At 40.2% G+C, this 24,374-nt stretch overlaps 1 protein-coding gene across 1 annotated transcript in view; it reads left to right on the top strand.

The window, feature by feature from the left end:
* Positions 1–6,878: 6,878 nt before the first annotated feature.
* CEP350 (centrosomal protein 350) overlaps positions 6,879–24,374 on the top strand; it is a gene marked incomplete at both ends in the record, with an annotated part of 59,305 nt that continues 41,809 nt past the window's right edge. The window contains 12 exons of the mRNA XM_079536089.1: positions 6,879–6,954; positions 8,423–8,466; positions 9,388–9,502; positions 10,316–10,448; positions 11,581–12,197; positions 12,704–12,814; positions 16,061–16,174; positions 18,492–18,635; positions 19,690–20,342; positions 21,015–21,142; positions 22,286–23,325; positions 23,971–24,124. Of these exons, the coding sequence (XP_079392215.1) occupies positions 6,879–6,954; positions 8,423–8,466; positions 9,388–9,502; positions 10,316–10,448; positions 11,581–12,197; positions 12,704–12,814; positions 16,061–16,174; positions 18,492–18,635; positions 19,690–20,342; positions 21,015–21,142; positions 22,286–23,325; positions 23,971–24,124 (3,329 nt within the window). The remainder of the gene's footprint in view (positions 6,955–8,422; positions 8,467–9,387; positions 9,503–10,315; positions 10,449–11,580; positions 12,198–12,703; positions 12,815–16,060; positions 16,175–18,491; positions 18,636–19,689; positions 20,343–21,014; positions 21,143–22,285; positions 23,326–23,970; positions 24,125–24,374) is intronic.

The following is a 24,374-nucleotide window of genomic DNA, read 5'->3' as shown; positions in this document are numbered from 1 at the left end:
CTGTTTTATAACTGTAACGCTGGGCAAGACTTTATGAATATAAACAATCCCAATGTGGACAGCATCTTTCAAGCCTTGGAATAATTCTGGCAGTGATTTGTGCCACCGTGATAAAAGCATCTGTCGAGAACTAAATAAGTGGTTAAGAGTTATTTATAAGTTTATTTAAGAGTATTTATTAGAATTGCAACTGTAAAGAATCAACTTGTGATGGCTCAGGTATGATATGCTTTTTGGCTTTTTCTTGCACTCCTCTACCTGTTGGTTTCTGCTGGACTGGGTACTCTGTGTTTGACAACTGAGCATCAAGCTGTTGGCGTGGTAATTCTCCTTGGATTTGAGTGCTCAGTTGAGACTGTAGTCCTGTGTATCTTTTAAGTTAGGCACGTGTTTGGTATGAGCTGAAGTCTAGAGTGTTAGTGCACATAGATCTGTATTTTCCAGTATTATATTCACAGCAGGTAAGCAAAACTGCCCATGGTAAGGTGAGTAAGTGTGATGTTTTGCTGATGTTTCTCTTTCCCCTCTGACCCACGCTGGCACTGACCGTGTAGCAGCTTGCTCCAGTTTGCTGAGCTGATGGAGAGCCAACAGAAAAAAGAATGATGTTCTGCAGGGTTAGTGAGTTGACCTGGCTTAGTGAGCAATTGGACAAGCATTGCAGCTATCATAGGAGAGCAGCATCATTTGCTAGGGAGGAATATGTCTGTTCTTTCCTCAGTGCCAAGTTGCTAAATGTGCTCCATGTACCTTATAAACTCACGGTAAGAATAGGACTTCTTTTTTATCAGTGCAGCAGCATTGTTTGAAACATGCTACCAAAGTACTCGGTAATGCAATTTGTGCTATTCAGTATAGGTGGTGTTAGTGAGAACCAGTGTAGCAGTGTAATTATGACGGGAGAAGTTGAGTGTAGAGAGAAAACTTTCCTAGTATCTCAGACACGTGGCTGGATCGGAATGTCTGAATGCAAGAATTGTCTGTAGATGTAAGTGCCTAGAACAGATATGTGTATCATTGTGCTAATGATGTAATAGGCTTTCATGGACTGCTCTATTGAGAATAAAATTACTTGTATGCGTAGCTGAGAAACCTTTCTCAATATACTGCAGAAAGAATAGAGCAAGTAGATGAAAGAATCAGTTCTACGAGGTCATTCTTACTGAATGCTGAAAGAAATTGTCTGTGTTGTAAGAACAGCCTCACCAAATGGTTATCTGTGGCAAAAAGTGTATCTGTTCCAAAAGTGAAAATGCATCAGGTGGAATTGTTATGTCGCATCAGAAAATCCGGATTTAATGCTTTAGGCACTTGGAGCATTTAATGGGACAGCACAGTAATTTCTTAAATACAAGAGAATATTTTATTGTTTTCTATCTAGTGCAAGAAAAAGATCTTCTCAGCAGGGTCCTGGTACCAGTCTTTGCTGGTTACTGGCCTTTCCAAGGCAGGACGTGCTGAAGGACTCAGGCTTGTTCTGCTGAATGGATTTAGTATGGGCTGCAAGAGTTGCAGTCTTCTATCATGCAGTAACTGGAGATGAAACGGGAGAACTTCTGTTACGAAGGCTGAGGAAACAAACACAGAAGTGTTGTATCTTTCTGAAATTAGAATGTGTTACTGATTTTCTTCTCTGTGATAAATGCAAATATCTTTGTAGTCAAAGGCAGTACAGAACTCCTGAATGGATGTGCCTCTCCTTAATAAATGGATGCATTGTCTGTGCCTTTGTACTCTGATTTCTTCACGAACAATGCATCGAGTTACGTGAGCTGTCACAACATTCATCTCAGTACATTTCCTCAGAGTACCTCCTAGTATGTGATGCAGCAGAGTAAGACATTCAATGCATTTTACTTTTAGCTAAGCCACTGATTCAGTTTTTAGCTCCAGCCATTGCTTTTGCATTGCTTGTGATGAAGCAGGGACACTTTTGCAAGCTGATGTGGCTTTTCACAGCAGAAGAACGTTGCAAATATCCATCCTCAGCTTATACCTGGGGGGAGGGACATTCTGTAGTGTTTCATGCAGTCATGGAATGAATGAATCATAGAATGGCTTGGGTTGGAGGGGACCTCAAGGATCATTAAGTTCCAACCCCTTTGCTACAAGCAGAGCCACCAACCTCCAGATCTGATACCAGACCAGGCTGCCCAGGGCTCCATTCAGCCTGGTCTTCAACACCTGCAGGGGTGGAGCATCCACAGCAATCTGGGCAGCAGTTTCATTCGTAGGAGATTCTTCAGTGTAGTTTGGATGCAAATTTAGTACCTGGCTGATGTCAGTGATTTCATCTTACAACTCGTGCTTCGTGTTTGTGTGTCTCAGCTGAATTTTCTGCTGTTTGATGGGGGTGGGACAGTTGATGTCATTTGTCTTTCTGGTTAACAGTTAGAGGTAGCTATGTGCACTTCACATTTTTCTTACTGCTTTTCTGTATGTGAATGTGTGCTGTATCTTGATTGCTCTCTTTTAACTTCTTTAGTATCCCTAAAAGCTTTTGAAATATTTTTCTAGCTTATGACAGGCCAAAAGTCACACATACATACATAGATATATAAATGAATCTTTTTGATTGATAGTTTCTATTTTCTTAACAACCAGAACATGAGATCATCTCGTATATTTACTGCTTGCATTGCAGGACTGAACAGTATTGCCTACAACATTACTCATTGAGAGCAGCTAACAGTTGTGCCTTGTTGCTTACTTTCAGCATTTTTTTGCGTTGGCCTCACATAATTACCTGTTGTCTCACATACAGCCTTACTCAGTGGGGCCCAGAGCAGTGTGGACCAGTAAACAATCTCTGAGTCATAGCAATAGCAGCTGCTTGGATGCAATAGCAGGCAGAGCTACCTGTGCAGGCACTCTTGGTGGTTGGAAGCCAGGAACTCTATCATGAGGCACAACTAAACTTCACAAGAAGAAAAACGCCCAACTTTCTTGCAGAAATCTCTTTGGAGGTCTGGAGAAAGATTGTGGGTGATGTGTATTTGTTGGTGGGTTTTTTTTTGTTTGTTTTTCATGTATTTATTTTGGGCAGATGTGTATTTGTTGCACTGGATCTTGTCCCCAGTGCTGAGGAAGGTCAAGAAGTCACCTGCTTCTTTCTGCTTTGAGGGAGGAAGCTTTTTCAGCATATGTTGAGGCAAAACAAAATGCTGGTTATTCTTGTATCAAATGAAAGTTAAAACAAAAGTCTTAATGTAATATGGATGTTTTGATCTCCTGTTTATTTGGAATAATGCAATGTGGCAAAAGCTCAGATTCCAGAAAATGGAGTGGATGAATGTATTTGTATTCTGAACTCAAGCACATCATTAGAAATTGTACTGTGTGGCATTTAAGGAGTCATGGAAAGTGTTTCTGGCACCTTTAAATAGAAATTCCATCACTTTCAGCAGGCTTGCTCCCAAAACCAGTTTGTTTGACAAGGTCTGTCCGCCTGTGAGTGTCTGTTCCGGCAGTAGCATAGATCTGTAGCTGTGCAGGCAGGAGTTCCAGCGGGTCTTAAGGATTCAGAAGCCAACTTCCAGTTCTTTGTAAGCAAAGACTTAAAACTGGAACAGTCTCCCTGTAGCCTTTCCCTGTGTCTGTTTCCCCACAGGCTCTGCCTGCGCTGCGCAGGACTGGGCACAGTGGGAGCCACTGGAGTGGGATGTGCAGCCTCTGTCAGGCCTTGGAGCCCCAGCCGTGCCCTGTAGGAGCAGGGGTGGCAGTGGTTCTGCTGTCCTCAGCCCCACACGCAGCCCTTGAGGAAGCAGCTTCAAGCATTTGCCTTTGGGTAACGACTGGGGAGTGTGTTACAGGACTGGGACTGACGCAGCTGTTCTTCCATCTTCCTTTCATTTTCCTTTCTTCGGCTTACATAGAGTTTGAAGGGAATGCTAAAAGAGGATTAGCTTAAACTAATAAAAAAAGAGCACAAAAGCTGCTCACCTAATTCACAGTCCACTTCTCTTTGCCACTGAATATCATTGACTGGCACAGGTTGCCCAGAGATGTGGTTGGTGCCCCATCCCTGGAAACTGTCAGGGTGAGGCTGGATCAGGCCCTGGGCAGCCTGATGGAGCTGTGGTGTCCCTGTTCATTGCAGGGGATTTGGACTAGATGGCCTTTAAGGGTCCCTTCCAACTCTAAGGATTCTAAGACTGTATGACTTTCTGCCTGCATAAGGCAAGGAAAACCATGGTGTAGAACAAGAGGAGGATGGCTCCTGCTGGTGCTGCTGCTTTATGGTAGCTAAGCTGTGCCAAGTGCTGGCCCCGTGTATTCCCAGCCTGGAACAGAAGCTCCCACTTCGTGGGTTAAACAGTTAATATCAAACCTTAGAAGTCAATGTCAATCATTTGCTTCTCTCCTTCCTCTTAGCGAGCCTGCATGTTTTCTGTTGTGTGACTTGATTTCCTTTGGCATCCTTGTGTTTATATAAGAAGCAAGGTCCTGAGAGATATAATTCGTCTACATACTGTGGGTGTTTTTTGCTTTGCAGTTACTAACTGCTAATGAAAGCTGTGGTCAGTCTCTTGCTCATACTCTCTGCCTTCTCTGAATCCATATGATGCAGTTTCCTCTCCCATTTCCTTGTTGCAGTGTTTTCTGAGTTTCTTCCTTCCTTTACTCGAGGTTGTGCTACCAAGGAAAAAAATCATACTGAGCACTCTTGGAAAACTGAACAACAAAACCAGTCTTCCCATTGCTTTTCCTCCTTTTTGCCATTCAATCTTCTGTTCCATTCCTGTCCTACCTGTCTTTCCCCAGTCTCTCTCTCTTCTGCATCCTGCTTTTCTCTCTTTTCCTAGCCCTGTTTTTTGTATCTTGACATTTTTTGGAGTACCTTTGCTAAGCATATTCTACTCTTACATTTTTTTGCCCTTTCAGAAGTGCTGTTCTCTTGATGTTTGACTTGTTTTGTTATCTGCTGTTCCTTTCAATGCTATCTGGTGTGTGTGATAGTAAATTCAGTGCTGGTTTCTCTTCTTTTTCTGCTTGGCAGTGTTTTTCTCTTAGTTTCCATTTCCTCGTTTGCCATGTCTTATCACGCCCATAGGAACTGTCTGTGGAAGATAGTGGTGTTTTCTCCTCATTTTCTTGCAGGAGTTTGCTTTTCTTGCTAGTTTCCCCTCAATGCACTCATCAGCAGCAGTTCTGCTGCACCTTTTGGTGTGTACCTTTTTCTTTCTTGGACAAATGGGTAAAAAACGAGACGGGCACGTGATGTGGTCGTGGAATGTCAGACCACGTTTGTGTCTTAGCCATCCACCCAGGCTTGGCAAACCAGCGTTTGGTGACCTGACTGCCTGCATGGGAGCCATCACACCACCACATCAGCTTTGCTGAATCTGCAGCCTTCCAGTTTTTTCCATGGTCTTATCCAGGCTGCAGATAACCTTTGGCATCCAGAAGTTCTTTGGAATTTGGGTTGTTGAGCTGCTGTTTATCCCCTGCTTCCTCCAACTTGCGTGCAGAATGGGGATGGACCGTTCAGTTTTTGAAGCATTCACTTCAGAATGCAATTTTTACAACATGTTTATTCTTAAAATTGTTCATGGAACGTTGAGGCAATTTTTAGGTTGATGTAAAACGATATTTTTGAAAATTATTTACGCTTCCTTTGCATCACATTTTAGTGTAGTGTTAGTGTCTAGTGTAGCATCAGTATTCATGTCAGTGTATTTTGGTGCCTGGCTGGTCCGTTCTCCTGCGTGTAAATCTTATAAATAGACTTGCCAACTGTATCTTGATTTGCTTTTTCTTTCTTTTCTCCCCCACTCCTGGCTGCTTTCCTCTGGTGTAACTTCTTGCAGAGAGGGGCACTGACTTAAACAAATACTTGTTTTTCAGAGGGCTCTGCTTGCTCATGTGAGCTGTAGTGATAGGAAGAAGTTATTTTAGGAATTCAGAGGTTGGTGGAAATCAGCATCATTTGTTGGTGGATCTTGAAAAGCTGCTGAATTCTTCTCATCCTTCCAAAAGAGGGGAGAGGGACACCTGAAAAGCCAACCTTTATGCTTACAAGTGGCATTGTGATTGGAAACTAGAGCTTTTTTGATATTTATTTGATATTAAAATTGGGCTGTTTCAGTCTGACTTGTGATCTGCTCAGCTCAGATGCAGGGCTGCCAATCCTTCCTTGAGCATCAGGATGAAAGATGCAAGAAATAATTTCATGCTTCCTTTTTTTTCCATCTGAAACTTCTTTAAAGAATGTAGGAATACATAGAGAATGTTACTATACTGTGTTCTCAAGGGCATCATACAATAATCTATATAGAGCTGTGTGTTTATAGTGAGGACAATTCTAGTCCCAGACTAAGATCCTCTGTATATATATTGGTAATTCAAAGGATAAGAGTAAATCACAAGTAATTACTTGAAGAGGGTTAATGTGTTCCCTTAAGAAATGGTTGCAAGCTCTCTTATGCTAAATGTATATACATACTGGGTGTGTTTTGTCATGTTTCTCCTGGTGCCAGAAGCCTGATAATGGTGACTTAAAGCACTGCTATCAGCTCTCAAGCTTGGTTCTTTATGGAAGATGTCCCCACTTCTGTTCATGTTTGCTTTACTATTTATCTAGCACAACAGAAGATGGTTTCTGAGGCAGAGGAGGGCAGTGATTCCCAGCACAAATGATGTGATGCATGGAGCTGCAGGGCTGTGTGAAGGAGCTGTGCAGCACCTGTCCTAGCAGCAGAATTCTTTGACTTCACCTGGCTTGCTCCCCGTAACAAAATACTGAAACACAAAAGAAAACAGCCAGTTTCCCTTCTTTCTAGAATTTCATCCTCGTGATCAAGGTCATATTACCTTTAGCATACAATTTATTTAATTTTTATGTATTTTTTTTTTTTTTTTTTTGTAGATAAATTGACATGATGTGGACCAACAAGTCCAGTGAGGTGGCTCAGCAGAATCCAAGGCATAACCAAGCCAAGGATTCGACCAGAGGTATGGATTTTCTCTACTGTATTTCTTTGCTGTAAATTTTTGTCATGACTTCTTTGAAACTTTGTGGAGCTTTCATAGACAGCATTCTTCTGCCTTGATGTGGAAGCTAAGACCATGTATTATATGACTTATTTTCTGCAGAGGTAGCAGTTTCGCACTGTGATCTGCAGAGTATTTGCTGATCTGTGTTAGGAATTGCCAGCCTGTGGTGTGGCTGCCAAGATGGCACAGAGACAGCTTTTATTTATTTTTTTTTAGTGTTGTAGAAGAGGAGCAATGCAGGAACAGAAATTGGGAACTGTAGTCTCTTGAAAGAAGCATCTGATAAGCAGTTGCTCTTGCCTCCAGCTCAGTTCCAGAGTGGTGAAGAGCTGCAGACTGTTGACTAGAAGCAGTACATCACCCCTGGCAGCACTTAGGTTGCCTAGAGCTGGAGGAATCTAAGGAGCTTTTCACTGTTGTGATTAGTCTGCAATTGAAAGGGGAGGGGGGAAAAAGTATGCTACATCTCTAAGAGGAAGAAGGCTCTCATCTGGTGGAGCAGCTGAGTCACATGCTGAGCCCGTGGTTTGAGATCAGGCATATGATCCCCACTGTGACAAAACTGGACTCCAGAAATTTAAAAGTAGATACAGATGACTGTTTTATCTACAAGAGGACATTACTGTTGATGTCTCCTGTGATAAGTTCAGTTTCTTTTCAAATCATGTAAGTTATGAAACTGAGGGATTCTGTAGACATGGAACACCATCCCTCAAAGAGCAGTCGTTTCTGTCTTACTTTCTTATCCCTCCTATTCCTTAGCATCGTTTTATCTTGCCCAAAATGATATTGGCATCTTTTTTACTGTAAGGCAAAAATATATGTTTTTAAAACTTCTTAATACTACTCTTCTCCATGGTTCTGATCCACATAAAGTTTTTGAATGTTGTGTGTGTAAGCAATTATATGCATATATATATATATATATATATATATATATATATATAATTATTATTTCTTGAAAGAAATAAGTGAACTGAAGAAGTAAATAATTTTAGAGGAAAGCACTGCTGTATCCTGCTCACCTGGGGTTTCCGTGGAGCTCGTGCTGTTTGTATTAAAAGGCTGAAGTGGATTAGTGCCTTGTGCTTGCTCTTCATGACCATTACTCCACCTAAGATATTGTGTTGGGGTAGACAACTGGCTTTGTTATCTTCTGTAATGTGTGGTAGATCTGGTTTCAAGTCTTGTAATGCATTCAGCGTAACTTAGTGAACTCATTAAATTTGACATTAAATATTTTATTGCTCTGTTAAGATGAATCATGGCTGATAACAGCCTCTTACCGAGGGTATTTACAGGCTGGAATTGAGTCATTAAAAGAACTCGATTAGTGAGCCAATGACAATTGTTCTCAAGCAGCGTTTTCTTTCATTATTTTCCATATAATAATAAGTAACTTATTTCTTTTCTTCTGCTATACAAGATCCAACTGCAGCATGGGCTACTCCTTCTCAGACTAAAGCTGCTGTAAGTACTCGTTTTTAACTGCTTTTCAAATCAGAATAGTTTGAATGAAAATATTATTTTGCTGAGTGGTTTGCTGTTAGGTTGAAAATAGAGCAAGTGATTGTGGTGTGTGTGCATGTCAGACAGTCCTGACTTTCCACAGGTAATAAAAGAAATTTTTGACACAGCAAGCTTAGCCTGGAGCACAGTACTACCTTCTAAGTCTCAAGCATGGTATTGCCTTATTTCCTATCTAAGAAAATGCAGAGTTCTCTTATTTTTGTAAACCTGAACAAAGAGCTCTCCCCTGCTTTCCCAAAGGAGTCAGAAACTGGGGCTGTACATTGGTACATCATCATGGTACTTCATCATTTTTCATCTTTGAGCATTGAAATTGCAGTCTTTCTGTGGGAACTTAACTTAGATGCTTAAGAAGTTGCACTCCGCTTTCTAAAAAGTGATGTCAGTGAAACCAAGTTGTGTGAGTTTGGGGGGAATTTGGCTCTTTTCTAGGCCCACATTCCTCTCTATGTGAATACCTGAGCATCAGTATAGGATTTTTACACGTGGAATTCTGTATTATGCTCTCTTTTTGGTAAGAGTATTATAGAATATATTCCAAGTGGAATTAATACTTCATTGAGGCCAAGCAGTAAGGCTCTGAATGGCATGTTATTGTTAATTTATTCACAAAAGCTTACTTATGGAAACATATCTATATAACAGATCATAATTCAGATGATCTTTTTAAACAGATCCTAATAATCTTGCATTTTCTGGTCAGAAGGCTCTCTCATTTTGTAACACAAGCATTGTAAAGTTGCTTTTGGCCTGCAGTTTTATTCTTTATGAAAATGAGGAGGAAAAATGTCACATGGGGAAAAAACCTGTTTTTTAAAAATTGAAAACAGTATTTTAATGTGCATTATCTTCAAATTCTAGCTACGGCACATAGAGAACAAATTGGAAATAGCTCCCACCAGCACAGCTGTGTTTGATTCTGTCATGGATGCTAAGAAGCCCTCTGCTAGTACCAGCAGGAAAACAAACAGGAAAGGTATGTATTATTTAGGGCATAGCATGCAATGCAGGGTTAAGCTACTGCAGTCTGGGAAGCCTTTATTCTTTTCCCCCACCAACTCAATCCTGTGTGTGTCCAAGGTGTCTTCTGCTAATGATCTCTACTGATGAAAAACTAATTGTGCAGGATAAACTAATATTTTCTTCTCTTAGCTTGGGAGTGAAAATTTGCTGACATACACATACAGCTAGAATGAGTGACAAGGCTTGCCCATTGTTATGAGTGAGCAGTGCTTATCTCATCCTGATGGCTTGTTTTATTGGGGTCTTGATAACAGTTGTATATGCCTTTGTTTATGTTGGAGTAGCTGTTTACATTTTTTAGCATTGTCAACTCTTAGACCCTGATGGAATGTTAAATCTCACGCTTGCTTTATTTTAACCTTAACTTTTTTGAGTGTTCTTATAACACTCTTTTTCTTCAGTACGTGTAGCAGATTGACTTTGAGTGGCAACACAGTCAGTATACATAGGTTTCATTGCATCTAATTAATGTTTAAGCATTATTGTCTCTCTTTAAATTATAGAATTATAGGAAAGGTTGGGTTGAAAGGGATGTTAAAGATCATCTAGTTCCAGTCACCACTGTTTCAAGCACGTGCTAAGCATGCTCCTAGTTGCTGCAGTTGGACTGTAGTAAGAGAGAGGGAGAACTTTAAATGTTATTTTGAATTGCCGCTTGAACTCCCCAAAATTGTGTGCTTACTCATTCAGCCCCAAGAAATCTCTCCTTCTGGAGGGTATATGAAGTATATAAAGTATATAAAGGGTTCTTTGGTTTCTGTTTCAGCTTCCCGGTCTTCCAGCCAAACTAAACCAGGCAAGGAGAAGTCCTCACGCAGTCCTCTTCGAGCCACAACCCTTGAAAGCAATGTGAAAAAAAGCAACCGGGTGGAATTTCGTGAACCGCTGGCTTCATACAGGTTAAGTTGGAACAACTGGCTGCTAAAAATATACTCAAATAAAAATTAAGCTAATGCTGATATTGTTTGATGGTGACTCAGAAATTTACTTCTTACCCCATCCACGAGCATCATGTGTTGTTGGACAAGTTTCTTTGTTTTTAACTTAGAAACTTATTTTTTGTCCAGAGAATGAGTTTAAAGTCAAACGTGTTGAAATGGGGTCACACCATCAGATTGACTGTGGCTTGATTGGTTTAAGTATTTAGTTTCTGTAATAAGGACCAAAAAGAGCATTTCCTCATGTTTTTTCAACTTTGTTTCGTTAGTTCTTAAGCACGTGTTCCCAAATGTTCTTGTTCCACACTGTGCTATCATTGAAGGAGTAAGCAAGGTCAAGAAGAAAAGTGGCAGGGTAGTTTAGAGGCCATAGAAGATGGTGGGGTGTGAGAAAAAAGAAAATACAGAGAAACCTGTTCTTCATATGTGTTAATTACTGTAATGCTCCTACAAGCTACTATGCTATAGGATAAATGTGGAGCTGCTACATTAACACATCACGTCTCATCTGACAGCTGCCAGTAGTAGCTGCTTAAGCTGTGCATAGGATAGATTTATTTTATACATATATTTTTGCTGGTGAAATTATATGCAATTAAACCACTCATCTTCTATAGTTACATTGATGGGTAATGCTTACTATGCTATGTGAGAAAAATATGTGGAGAGAGAGAATTTATTGAGTACAGTGTTAAGGGTTTCTTAAATGAGCTCAGTAAACACACTTGCTGATGAAGCAAGCCAGCAAGCTTAGATGATGGAGATTCACTTCTTGAACCTCAGTAAAAATATTAAGTCAGTTAAAATATTAAGTGAGTAAAAATATTAAATACGTTTTGTCCTGACAATATATCCACCACAAGTCCATTAAAATCCTATTCAGAGAGTGTAGAAAAGTACTTCAAATTTGGAGTAGCAATTTCGTATGATTTCTTCAGACTTTCCTTATTGAATATATCATGGTCAAGTTTTAAAAGAAGTTACCTTTGAAGTGGAGATGAGTCATTCTTAGTTAATGAGCATGTTTATAGCTGATTTGGAAGGTCCTGCAGTTGCACTTCTGATGGTGACTTTTTTCTTCCTTTTATTACAGCAGGGATACATTGAGTTCTCTGCCGCATCACGGTTCTGGCCAAGTGGAAGCCAAGCAACTTCTGCCTTGTTTGGACTTCTGTGAAGCAGAAGGGAAGGCTGAAGTAATGGGCCGTGTGATACATGACAGAGATGAACAGGATCTCCACAGAAGAGATTTTGATAGTCCGTGTTCTTCTGCTGCAGATGAGACTGTTGTTAGGTATTTAAATGATGGACCAGCAATTGATGCCTTGCAAAATAATGAGGCATTTCTTAAAGCTGCACCACCTCCAAGATTGGAAGAGGAAAAAACTAGCAGTTCCAGAGGAGATGAGGGTAACACTAAAGCTCCTCTGAGTAACACGTCCCAAGATGGTGATCTGAAAGTGTCTTTCCCTTCTGCCACGAGTACTGCTGCTCATAGGCTGGAAATCTTGAAACGGCAGCAGCATGATGCTAAGCTGGAGAAGCTGAAGGAGCGGATTCGTAAGCAGTGGGAGCATTCTGAAGAGCTGGCTGGCAGAGGCCAGCACTCAGGATTTGCTGAACAGCCTGTAGTGGTCACAAATGTGGAGAATACTGTTATTCCCAAAGTCAGGAAAGTGGCAGCTGCACCTGCTGCTCCAGCATACAAAGGTATGGGGGTGCAGAATCCCTGTTAGTCGCTCGTAGCAAAGGAGCAAAGTTCAATTTTGTAAAGTATCAAAGCATGGAAATGACTAACTGTTGTGCTGAAATAGCAGGAGTGGATAGAATGATACTATCACAGATCTGGGCAAGAAATTCTCAACAACCTTTAGAAGTGTGAATTCCTTTTAAAATCTTCTTGTCTCTTCTTATGAATTACTTTTAAAAAATAATCTTGCTGTATTACTATTTGGGTTTATTTTTATGTTGTTTTGTTTTATGTTCCCAGGGGATAGCAACATGTTATTGACTGAGAAAGCCTTTTCAGTTTTTTCTTCATACTTGTCTGCGGGTTTTGGTCTGTGAGCGGACAGCATTCTGATATTTTGCTTTCTTCTGGTTTATTATTAGTAATTCAAGTCGTTTCTATTTTACTTGTCAATTTCCCATTCCTTTTGTACCCCAATTTTACATTTTACACAATTATTTAAAACTCTTCAATTGTTTACTTCCAGGTTTTAATCCTGCAGAAGCTAAAATTCGTGCTCCAGATGGAAAGATCTGGCATGAGCAAGGATTTCACGTTGGTCGGGAGCTGTATGCAGATATAGCACACCAGTTAACAGGTGATATGCATATTGAATTTATTAAGCAACGCAGCCTTTAGGATTTAGCACCCTTATAGACTGCTGAAGGGGAGATGGAGTGCATCTGCTATGGAAAATCTGTTGGGATCTGCTTATTTAAAATGCATTAATTAGGTATTCTGCAGTAAAGGGGTGTGTCATCAGCTATGTGTGGTGAGGGATGATATGGCAAGAGCTTGGTTTCATATCTGTGGCTTTATAGAGCTGTCATGCTTTTACATCAGAATAATCAAAATCTTGGAGTTGTAGGAGAAATTTATGTCCCAAAGATTTGTTTGCAAGGACTTCTTTAGAGGCTTTCTGTGGTCTCTTGACAATAGGGAAGGTTCAGCTGTGTCCAGCTTTCTTTCTAAGTGCTGGAGTCCTCTGCAAGGACCCAAGAAAGAAGCAAGCTTTCTGCAGAGGCAGTTAGGATAACAGCTTGGTTTATGAAAGCGCAGCTTCTGTTGAAAAGAAGGATACAGGTAGACAAAAAAAAAAAAAGATATAAAAAACCTTCTAAAATTATCTAGATTTAGTTTTCCCTGCAACTCTGTACCTTCAGTGTTGTAAGGCTTATTAAGTCTGGGAGGAGGCACTATGTAACTCAGCAGTGGTAAATTGGAAGAATGTTACCATTGGGCTTTATTCCATATTAGATGTAAGATCAAGTGTTGAATACTAAAAGCTTAAAAACCTGTTATTTGTTTACTTGGAGGCCTTTTGAAAAGCATTAAATGCTGCTGTTGAAGAACAGAAACATGGGAGAAATTATTATTTTTTTTTCTTTGTGATGAACTCAGGTAGTAGCACAGTATTTTGATGATAAAGACTGAGTGAAGATAACTGTAAAACAAATACATTGCAAATTTAAGCAGCTAAACAGTCAGAGCTGTAACACGTGCTTTATGTTTTCATATTTATGGCTCCAGGACCCAGTCTTCATTCATTTTTTCACTCTGGAAAACTGTATTGCCATTGACAGCTCTTTTCTCTGGCTAATCTAGATTAGGATGTCCACAAAAGTGTTTTGAAGTGGTTACAGTGAAGAGCTGTAGGGTTGAATTGCTTTTGATTCGCCTAATTGGAGAAAGAGATCAAATTAATAAGAAGCATTGGAGTGGAAAATTATATCCCCCAAGAACCACTATTTTTGACACTTAAGAGTTTGCTTATTACACATTAAAAATAACATTTTAAATTTGTCAAAACATATTTAAGGTTAGAGGGAAAGGCACTTCACGGTGTTGATAGTATAGTGGCTCATAGGGAAATGATTGGATTTCAGCTTTGGTTTGCTTATATGGCTTGAGAAGATACTAAGAAATTCTTTTGGATTCATTCAGAAAAAAAATCAGAAAGGGCAACCATTTCAATGAAATAGTTGTTCAGATATTCTGTTCAGCATTTGCTCGTGCATTGAATGCCAATATTCTGAAGATATTTTTGTGAAGGCTAGCGTTGTTTATTTTTAGTTTTGACAAGCATATGGTTTGAGTAGTTCATGAGCTCCTTACGTAAACCCAAATTTTTTGAAAAATTAGCTAGGAGATCCAATTAAAAAGGCATTTGGGTCGTGTTTTCAGTGAACTTCTGTCTACGAGGAAACAAGCTGTTGTGTTCAACACTATTTTTGTTCTAATCCCATGAGTAGAACAGCTGTGGTGGAACGTGTCTCCTTGCTGACCTGAAAAGGTTATATTCAATAACTGATACCAAGTAATCAAATGCTGGAGCTGCGTATAATATGTACTATAAATGTATTTTTAGCCCATGGGATTATCTATCCATACGTTAACTCTGTACTGAAGTTACAGCATGGAGAGTTCTGGGTGTGTATAGTGACTTGCATTGAAACTGCTCCACGGTCCTTTGTTTCTTAAATAAGCTGTAAGATTTCTAATAACTGCAGAAGCTTTTCTCTTTTGTTCAGTGAAGTTTCTTTATGTTAGCACAGACCATGCAGAATACCTTTACATCTTCAGCAGATAGGCTAAAGGATATTGCATACAGATCCCAGGCTTCCAATAATCCTGTCTTAGAGGTGTTCCGACTTTGCCTCACTGAACAAATTTGTTGTAATATGAATAGAGTGTGTGGGAAGCAATTGCAGTTTCCTGGTATGAGGAAAGAGCTGTCTGGCACTGAGAGTGGTGAGGAGGCTATCTTGGTTTCTGCAAGTGCAGTCACTGAGGTCTCTGATGCTTTCTGCCTTCATTTTCTATGCTTGTCAGGCTCAAATACGAATGGAAAATTGGTGAGGAAAGGATACAGAGGGCAGAACAGGCCTCTTGAATTTCCATTTAGTGTGACCTGTTGATCTGTCTCTGATCCTCCATCAGTGAATTCAGCTGAAATTAAGTGCTGAAAAAATCAGCATCTAAGTAATAAAACTTCATCTCTATCCATGTTGAATAGGGGAACAAACAAACAGTAGTGGCTGTAGAGGTCCATAAACACCGTCTGGTTGTAGCAGGATTAAGAAGAGCATCTTCAAGGCATGTAAATTAAAGTGCTTCTAGAAGTCCATGGTAGGCTGCTGGAAGCAAAGGCATGGCTTGCCAGTTGTTCCTGAGCAGTGCTTGTCTCTGCTTTCTGCCAGGGCAGCTGGGACACCCACTCAGTGCAGTTAGTGATGAAGCCACATCCAGTTTTCCTTCTCATTCAATTTACCTTAATGTAAAAGCATGGTAGAATACAAGTTTATCTTGGGGGAGTGTGGCTGGCTTCTCTAAAACCTCAAACCTAATTGTGTTCTAAATGAGGGCTTAAGCGACACAGAGTAATTCTGCATCACTGGGTAAGTAATTTTGCAGAAAGTAGGGCACGCGGGTGTCCTGTCCTGCACACTTGGGCACAGAAGCAGCAAGTGGATTTTATGTCATGCATTAATGTGGAGGGAGCAGCCCTGGTATTTCAGGAGTGAAGGAACTGCGTGTTTGTGTGGAACATTAGTACTGTAAAGTGGAATGTCTGTAGTAAAAGGGAACAAAGAATTGCTTCTACCTGTCAAAATAGCATTTAAAATGGAAAGTGGACTTTGTAAAGATCTGTTACAGCTTTGCTGTGGCTTGGCTTGGCTTCTGTGTGTTTCAGTGCATAGGTAAACAATACTTGATTCAAAATGTTCGTGCTGTAAGACTGTGCTTCTGAGCTTCTCTTTTTTAAGGTGAATGTTATATGTTTTTTCCTGTGGGATATCACTTAACAACTCTTGCTGCTTTTTTGTTTTGTTTTTTTTTTTAGAGAATTCAACAAAGAAAGAAAAACCTGGTGAGAGAAACAAAGAGAGAAAAGCATCCAGACCGGTGCGGAAAGTTCAGAAACTGCCACAGTCGTCAAATCCAGATTCCAAACCAGGTGACCTCCCCTAATGTAGAAGGAAAACTGTTGCATGTGTATGCTTCACAGATGAGCTTTGTTTCAGGAAATAATAAAATAAAGCTTGTAGTTTTCGGTAGCTTTGCAGATGTGCAAAAATGCAATTGTAGTGATAGTGGATGGTATTGAGGATGCGTGTGTGTTTGGTGTTTGCTTGGTTATGTATGCTTTTTTTAGTTTGGGGATATTTTTAATTTTTCACCTTTCCATTTGGAAACTGCTGATGAGTGTGTGTGTGTCAGGGGATATCCTCGAGTGTCCATCAGCCCAGTGCGGACAGAAGTGGATCCTGCTTCTGTTTCATGTGGAAACTTGTTAGTGCCTGACCTGTAGCTCAGTGAATAATGCTGGGAGTTGGAATGGAGATGATACTGAAATGCCAGCAGTTGGGTAACAGGTAGGAATGGAGCCATTGAGTTGTCCTCCTCCATGAAGAGGCTGTTTCTGGATGGGATTTCTCCCAGTTTCTCAGTTGGGAAGCAGCTGAGCTTCTGGTTCTTTGGCTCACTGCTCTGATGCTCTTCCATGTCCTGCATCAAGTTGTTGCTGTCCTGCACCTTCTGTTCTGGCTTGGCCCGTACTTGTCTTTTTCATCAATTGGAAATGCTCAAGCACGTTCCCTGACAGGTCTTACAAACCTTGATGTTTAAAAAGGAATGTTTATTTCTTTTACAAAATGTGCTGTTAAGGCTAATCATCTCTTGCACCTCTTAAGGTGTTATATACAGTCACCAGTAATTAGCAAAAACTTTGTTAAAGAATATCTATTAAAAAAAAAAATTGGAAAAAAAATAAACTATTATAGAGGGTTTTTGAGATGAATTTGCATTTGTGCATGCTGTAAATGCAGATATTTTGCTGTGATGGTGACTGCTAATACTTAAAAGCATTAAGCGTGGATTTTCTGCTTCCTATGCTGATCAATTCATCCTTAAAGAAACATTCTAAGCTAACTTAAATTCGTGTCAGTCCCAAATGAGGGAGGAGTACAGGTTGCTTTGAGTTTTAATGGCATTGGGTATCCTCTGTAATGGAGTAAATGTGAGTAGAATTATGTCCTCAAATGCGTGGAAGAGACAGATCTAAGTGGCATAGCTGTGTGATCCAGCCTCCTCCAGTCATAGTAAGAAATTGCTTAACATAGCCAAGGCTATAAATAGCCACAGCTCATGTTCTGTTCCATTCGCTTCTTTTAGTTCTAACAGCTGACTTGAAATGGAAGATGAGGCTTTACACTGCCTTTTTAAATGCACACAGAAGTAATTGAGAGCAGCGAGTCAGGCAGGAGAACCCCTTTGGCTGATGAATCTGTATAAGAGGATTGTGGTGACATGTTTCAGCTGGCAGATTTGTAAAATACTTGGACAATTTACAGTACAGCAAGGAGGGGTGTTAATAAATGAACAGTGGGTTATAGACTTCTTACTGAATAGTGTTTGCTGCTTTTTTTTCCCTAAGCCTAGAGTGTATGAAGAAAGAAAAAGAGAGGCTGAGGACTGGCATTGCCAAAAATGGCTTTAAGACCATTTAAAAATGATTAATGATGTTTTAAGGCAGTCATAAGAAGGATGAGTTGACTAAACCTAGCATTTTAATCTAATTAATGTTAGGTAGAGATATTCCAGCACCAGTTTTTATCATTTAATGATGTGTAGGATGATAAAATAATACTAATGCCATTACGATTGCTTTGCAGATGGCATAAACTCAGTCTGTATGTGAATTAACTGTGAGCTTGGAGGGTAATGGCTTTTTTTTCTTTTTTCAGTCATGGTACAGAAATGTCAACTAGAGGACAGTGAATTTGCATAAGACAACTGCTGCTCATTATTATTTTATCTCTTAACAAGACACCTTCCTCAGCTCTGTTTGAAGTTCTTTCTAGGGAACAATTCATCTTCACATTAAAAAAACACAAGCCTTTCTTAGCATTTCTGTTTCAATTTTTGTTTCTGCTCTTCTTATTGAAACATTTTACATCTTCTATCTAATGTTTGCCTCTTAAGTTTTAGGCATGTGTAACCTTTTTTTTTTAACCTTGTTTCATAGGGCTTTAATGTTCTGCTGCATATATTGAGGTTTTACACCATGTTATGTGTAGGCATGAAGCACTGACAGTTGTGTGATTCAGCTGTTGAGTGTCTTCGTGGTACTTGCTGTTATGAGTGTGTGACTGCAGCTGTACCCCATATGTAAAATTAAAGGGCAGAGTAATGATTGAAAGGTGCAAGCAATACTTCTTTTTAATGCATCAGAAAATCCATCTGGTGCTTGACTTTTGTTATTTACTGTGCAGGTGGAAACTATGTAATAAGTGCATCCTCCTGGCGGGAGGGACAGAAGCTAGTCAGAAAGCTACTGGGTCCAGCTCCCAAAATAGGACACGACAGAAGAGCTGTATCTAGTGACAGAACGGGGCGAGAGCGCACTGCCAAGCCTGGTAAGTTCTTTATCACTGTACTTTCTTTCATTGTTCTTCATTTATTATATCATTTTGCATGTCTGCAGGATTAAGTAGATGCCAGAGATGTAGCATAGTCAGTTTCTTAATATAATAACTTATTTTTAACTTGGAGGCAGCTACAGAGAGAATTTAATTCACTTCCGTGGTTGGGATGTATCACCTCACTTCCTATGCTATGAAGGTGCAAAGGAGCTCTGGAAAAGAGGGAAAAAGGGAAACAACAAAATCTGATCAGTTGTGTTCTGTCTTTGCCTGTTAAGACTACTGAGGAAAGGAATGGCTGGAAGTCATCTGTGGCCAGATTAATTTTCCAGGTGTGCTGCATGTAATTTGTAAGCTGTGTTTGGGCATTTATGTTTCTACATTTATTTTAGCTCTTACAGGTAGAATATAATACCATCTCTGGGCATCGTAATTCTTCATTTTTTCTTCCACCAGCCCTTTTCAGAATGTGTCCAAATGTCGGGTTAAATAAGGGAAGGTGGTAACTGTTGTGCTGATTATGCCTCTGAGGTGGCAAGGCTGTAAGAATATAAAGGGTGTGAGCTCAGTGTAAGCAGAGGCTGCTAAATTCAGGCTGTGACACATATCTGAAACATAAGCATATTTACAGTGAGACCTGCATAGGTGACGTCACACTGGGGAATTGAAGTTGAGGTGAGTAAGCAGATGTTTTGCTGTAATGCAAAGGAAACTTCCCCAAAATACTGAATTAAAATCAGTGGAATTGTTTGGTTACACATGCTTCGTGGTCATTAGAAAGAGAGGAAGGTATACTGGTTGTACCAATGCAGTTAAACTGGGACTGTCTAAAGATGTGCAGAGAAATCTTCATGTGCAGGGAAGGGGTGAGACTCGAATAAAATCCCTTCTGTTATTTTAAGTGTTGGTTGCCATTTCCACGATGATTGCATCACTTTCCACAATCTTTTATCACCTCCCTCCTCACTTTCCCTGCTGCTTCAGTTAGAGTGTATAGTTACCGAGTTTGATTTTTACCTGCAATATCTGACGAGTTATTTTTTAACAGGTCGTATTGGAAGGACGGGTTCAGATTCTAGACTGGTTGTTACACAGAAAGCCTCTTCAAGAAGTTCTGAGCGGTCGAGGAGTAAAGTACGATCTGGGAATAATCTGAAGAAAAAGGAATCTGCTCTTCCAGGTGATACCCAAGATGATCATGCCTCTGTAAATAAGGATTTCCTGACCTTGGAGATACGTGGAATTCTTGATGACTTGCAGTTGGATTCCCTGCTTACGAAGCAGGAAAAAAATGTGGAAAAGCAGAATCCGAAGTCTGTTTTGCCTACTCAAAATACCAGGAGCCACAGTCCAACCAAAAGGAAACCAGACAAGGTAGCTGCCAGTGAGGAGCCTCAAGTGATCTCTAGGAAACGTCACTATGATACAGATGAGGTTCGTCAGTACATCATCAGGCAGCAAGAGGAGAGGAAGAAGAAACAGAGTGAAGAGAAGAAAGCACAAAAAGAGGCAACGGAGCAGAAAAACAAAAGACTCCAAGAACTCTATAGAAAGCAAAAGGAGGCTTTTAAAAAAGTCAAGAGCGTGCCTCCTCCTGAACCTCCGGCAGCTAAACGGTTACAAGAAACTTACTCTAAACTGTTGTTGGAACATACATTTTTAAAAGAGCCCTCTCAGCAGCCTACAGTGCAGGAAACACAGGTATAGCTGATTCACTGACTTAAAGTGCGGCAGTTGTTTGCAGGAATAGGAGAACTCATGATCTAGGAAAGTCATGAGTTGTCCTGATCTGAGAGCTATCCGAAGCATGCATAGAAAACAGTGTTTTTTAAGCAGAAACTACAGTGCTTTGAATTCAGAAGTAACTTTCTACTGATGGTAGCTTCTCTTTGTAGCGAGACCTCTCTGAAAGGTGAATGGGAATCATCTTTCTATTATAGTAGAAGGAAAGTTCAGAATATTTACTAACATCAACTATAATAGTTGACTTCTAAGAAAACTGTAAACCTCAATCGAATGGTGAATTGAAAGGCTTTGTCTGAAGTTACTCTCAGCCAGTGGACAAACTTAAATCAGTAGCGAGTTTAATTAAAAGTCTGCTAATCAGAAACTGAGTGTGAAATGATCAATAGTAAAAGACTAATATCAATTTGTGTTCAGTTGAACAAGTTCAGTATAGGAGCAGAGTTCTTTTCCCGTTACGTTCTGCTGAGACAAAAGCATATATGTCCTATACTTTTCAATCTGTGCATGGTAGGAAAGATGTGATATTGCACTGAGAAAATCAAACCTTTTTCAGTTTTAACAAGACAAAAGCTTCTAAATTCCTACAGGTTTCTGAAAATGCATTTTTCTGGTTATTTTCATTTCTAGCCCAGACCTGGTTATCAGCCATCTGGAGAATCTGACAAAGAAAACAAGGCTCAAGAGCGTCCTCCTAGTGCATCTTCAAGTAGTGACATGTCACTGTCGGAACCTCAGCAGCAGCAGCCACTACTGAGGTGAGCCATTGTACGCCTTCTGAGAGAGAGGAGGGTACTCTAGTGTTCTTCTCAAGGTGATGAAAATAGATTGTTCCTTTATGTTCATGCCCTGTGGAGAGTAATTGTCTTTCTGGCAAATACAACGTTTTCTCAAAGTAAGGGGGCAGATGATGCAGAAAAGCGTACAAAAATTTTGGCTATTAGCATTTATTGAGTCTGTAATGAATGATTGGTGGATCCTGTTAATCTTTTGCTGACATCAAGGGATGTGCATTTCAAACTGGGAGGCAATGTTTTCTCCACTAGCTATTGCCAGCAGGAAAGAAGAGGTGATCTTATGAGAAAAAACAACGCCCGTATTCATTTGATTTGTTCAGTGTTTCCATTTCATCTGTTGTCGTGTTTATTCTTTTTGATTTTGTGTCTGAAGTACCAAAAGCCTCTATTTCAGCTTGGAACTAGCCTTTCCCTATTTCCTTTCATGCCCTTTTCTCCACTTCTCATTTCTTTCATGTCTTATCTGAGTTTTTCTTATCAGAAGTTAATGTGCTTAACCAAAGTCTTAAAGGTAAGAAGCTAAAAATCAATACATTTCTTGCCTATCCTTAATTGCCTAGTTGTGCGTGTCTCATTTTTAATTACACAATCAACATCTGCTGCTTAAATATAAGCCTCCTTCATTATATTTACTTTCCATTGGTCAGATCCACACTTTGTAAATATAATGAGGCGTTTCTTTCTTTCTTTCTTTTCCTCATAGCACCCATATAAGGGGTGGTGCGACAGTTCTAGTGAAGCGTGGTCTGAGTACAACTGAATGGGAAAGAACAGTGCTAAGAAATGCCACGTAAAAGGGGGGGACAAAGGAAATGTTTCCTCCCTTATAAAGTTGGGAAACTTTTAGAAAATGGTTGCTGTTGATTACGAAAACATTCAGCTCTTTACAGCTCTAAAATGCAAATTGCAGCATAAACAACATTTAAAATTTGGGAGGGGCTCTATTTTTAATAACATTCTGTAACTGTTTACTGCCCATTGTCCACCCTTCTAACTCCCCCAGGAAGTATTTATTTCCAGAAAGTAAACTTGTGTCAATGAGACTTTCATCTAAAATAATGATACTTATTAGTCAATAATTTAAATGTTGACTTTTTGTTCCAGAAGTGACTTCGTGGAACCTTCATGGGTACAGCCAGACCGGTTGCGCCCAAGAGTCCAGCTCTCTCATCCGCAAACTCTCATGGACTTAAGTGGAGGCCCTTGCTCACAACCTCGCAGTCTGGAGCAGATGGGACTTTTGTCGAAGGAAAGTGATGCAGCATTAGCAGGCAGGAAGAGCCACACTGCACCCGTGGGTTTGCTGAGCCTCATGGCTCAGCCGTACTTGAATTCAACTGCTGCACAGCAAAATCTTTTAGGAAAACACTCTGCTAACCAATATAAGAGTAAATTAGATCGGATTGAAGCTTTAAAAGCTACAGCTGCTTCCCTTTGTAGCAGAATTGAAATTGAAGCCAAGAAATTGGCTGGGGCTGGTCTCGATTTTGGTACCATGTGGAAATTGGACCATGAATTTGTGCAAGAAAACCAGGATGACAGACGGTGGGCAAAGGCTGTGAGTCCTCCTGTGAGGGAGGAAAATGAAGGTGCTTTTTCAGCCAGAATTCAAAAGATGCTGGGTACCTGTGTGTCTCACACAGCCTTTGAAGACAACCTTCCTGGAGTAGGCAACCTTGGTGAATTTAAAAAGCTCCCTGAGACAATCAGGCCTCATACTGCCGCAGTCAGCCTTGGAATGAGGTCCCCCACTGGACATTTGTCTAAGAGACTGGCTGATTCCCTGGGACGTGAAAACCAGGCGTACGGTCAGAGCAAAGCTGTAATTCCTCGAGAGTCCAGCATTGACTCCATCAGCGAAGGGCCTCTCCTGTGTGACGAAAGCCTCTCTGAGGAGGAGGGAGACCAGCACAAACAGCTGCCACTGAAGATTCTGGAGACATTGAAAGAGAGAGATTTCTGTGTTCGGGAGAGGAATGCTTTTGAGCCCATAAAAGAGTTTCAGAAAGAAGCTGAGAAGTATCTGCCGCTTCAACCTCAGACAAGTGGCACGCACAGCAAGGGGTCGTGGGAAGAGCTAGCCAAGGGAAGCCCGCACAGTGTCATCAACATCTTTGCAAAAAGTTACCACCTTCATGGCAAGGGTAAGGAGAAAAACAGAAAGGTTACTCGGAGGTCTTTTGAAAAACTTCTCAATTTTATGACTCCTTTCGTTTGATAATTCACAAATAAGGGGTGTGCGTTAAGATGTATTGCTTTGAGATATATCACACATTAATCTGTGTAATGGTTTCCTTCAACTTTTGAAGGATAAATGATCCCCTCCCTTTCCTCCCTTATTTTCCCCCCCCCGCCTAATCGCGTAAGGAAAAAAATCCCCACTGCTGAGGGAAGAAGGATATTGGTGTGTTAGTCCTCTTTCCTTTTCGTTTAGATCTTCATTTTTGAGAAGGAGCCTTTTTTGAGAAGTTTGTTTTTATCTTGTTGTTGGTTTTTTTTTTTCCTCCTTTATTATTGTTTAACTATCCCTTAACATTAAACATGGCTGCATTGAAACTTTCTGTTGATGACTCTCAAAGAGTTTGTTTTTCAAAAGTGTTTTGGCTGGAGTTTGACAGTGAATTATTCAGCTCTTTGTGGAAAGAGCTTGTTTTGTGTTAAAACTGCTGTGAGATACCTGTACTGTTCTTCTCCTGATGCTTCTTGTATTCAAAAGGAAACATTTTGGCCTCTGCAGCTTTATTTACTCACTTGATCCACACTGTATTCAGAATTATTTTTGTCTCCAGTGTTTGATGAAAGATCAAATGGAGGATCTTCCCTTCTGCGCCCTTTACTCCCTGCCGTGAGCCCTCCAGAAAGCATGGTTTCTTATGAGGATGACTTTGACTATTCACCAGGAAGCAGCACTTTAACAGACAAAAAGATTGCACGTGACCTCAGGTAGGTGTGTGTTTGACTTCCTGTAAAAAAAAACAAAATACAACATTTGAGAGAATGTGGTTGATGCAAATTTTGTTTTATAATACGCTGCACATCTTTCCTGGTATGCTGTGCTGTAATGCTACTGAAATGGTCAGATATTTCTTTATGATCTTGGAGTTAATGTGGCAAGCAGCATGACCTTTAGATGCAAAGGTTAGAGTGGAATATTGCTGATCTTTGCCTGATTTTTGATCTGCCTTGATCTGGC

This window comes from Tetrao urogallus (assembly GCF_951394365.1).
Source record: "Tetrao urogallus genome assembly, chromosome: 5".
Lineage (NCBI taxonomy): Eukaryota > Metazoa > Chordata > Aves > Galliformes > Phasianidae > Tetrao > Tetrao urogallus.
Note: the sequence above shows the minus strand (reverse complement) of the source record. Positions and strands in the feature narration are given on the sequence as shown.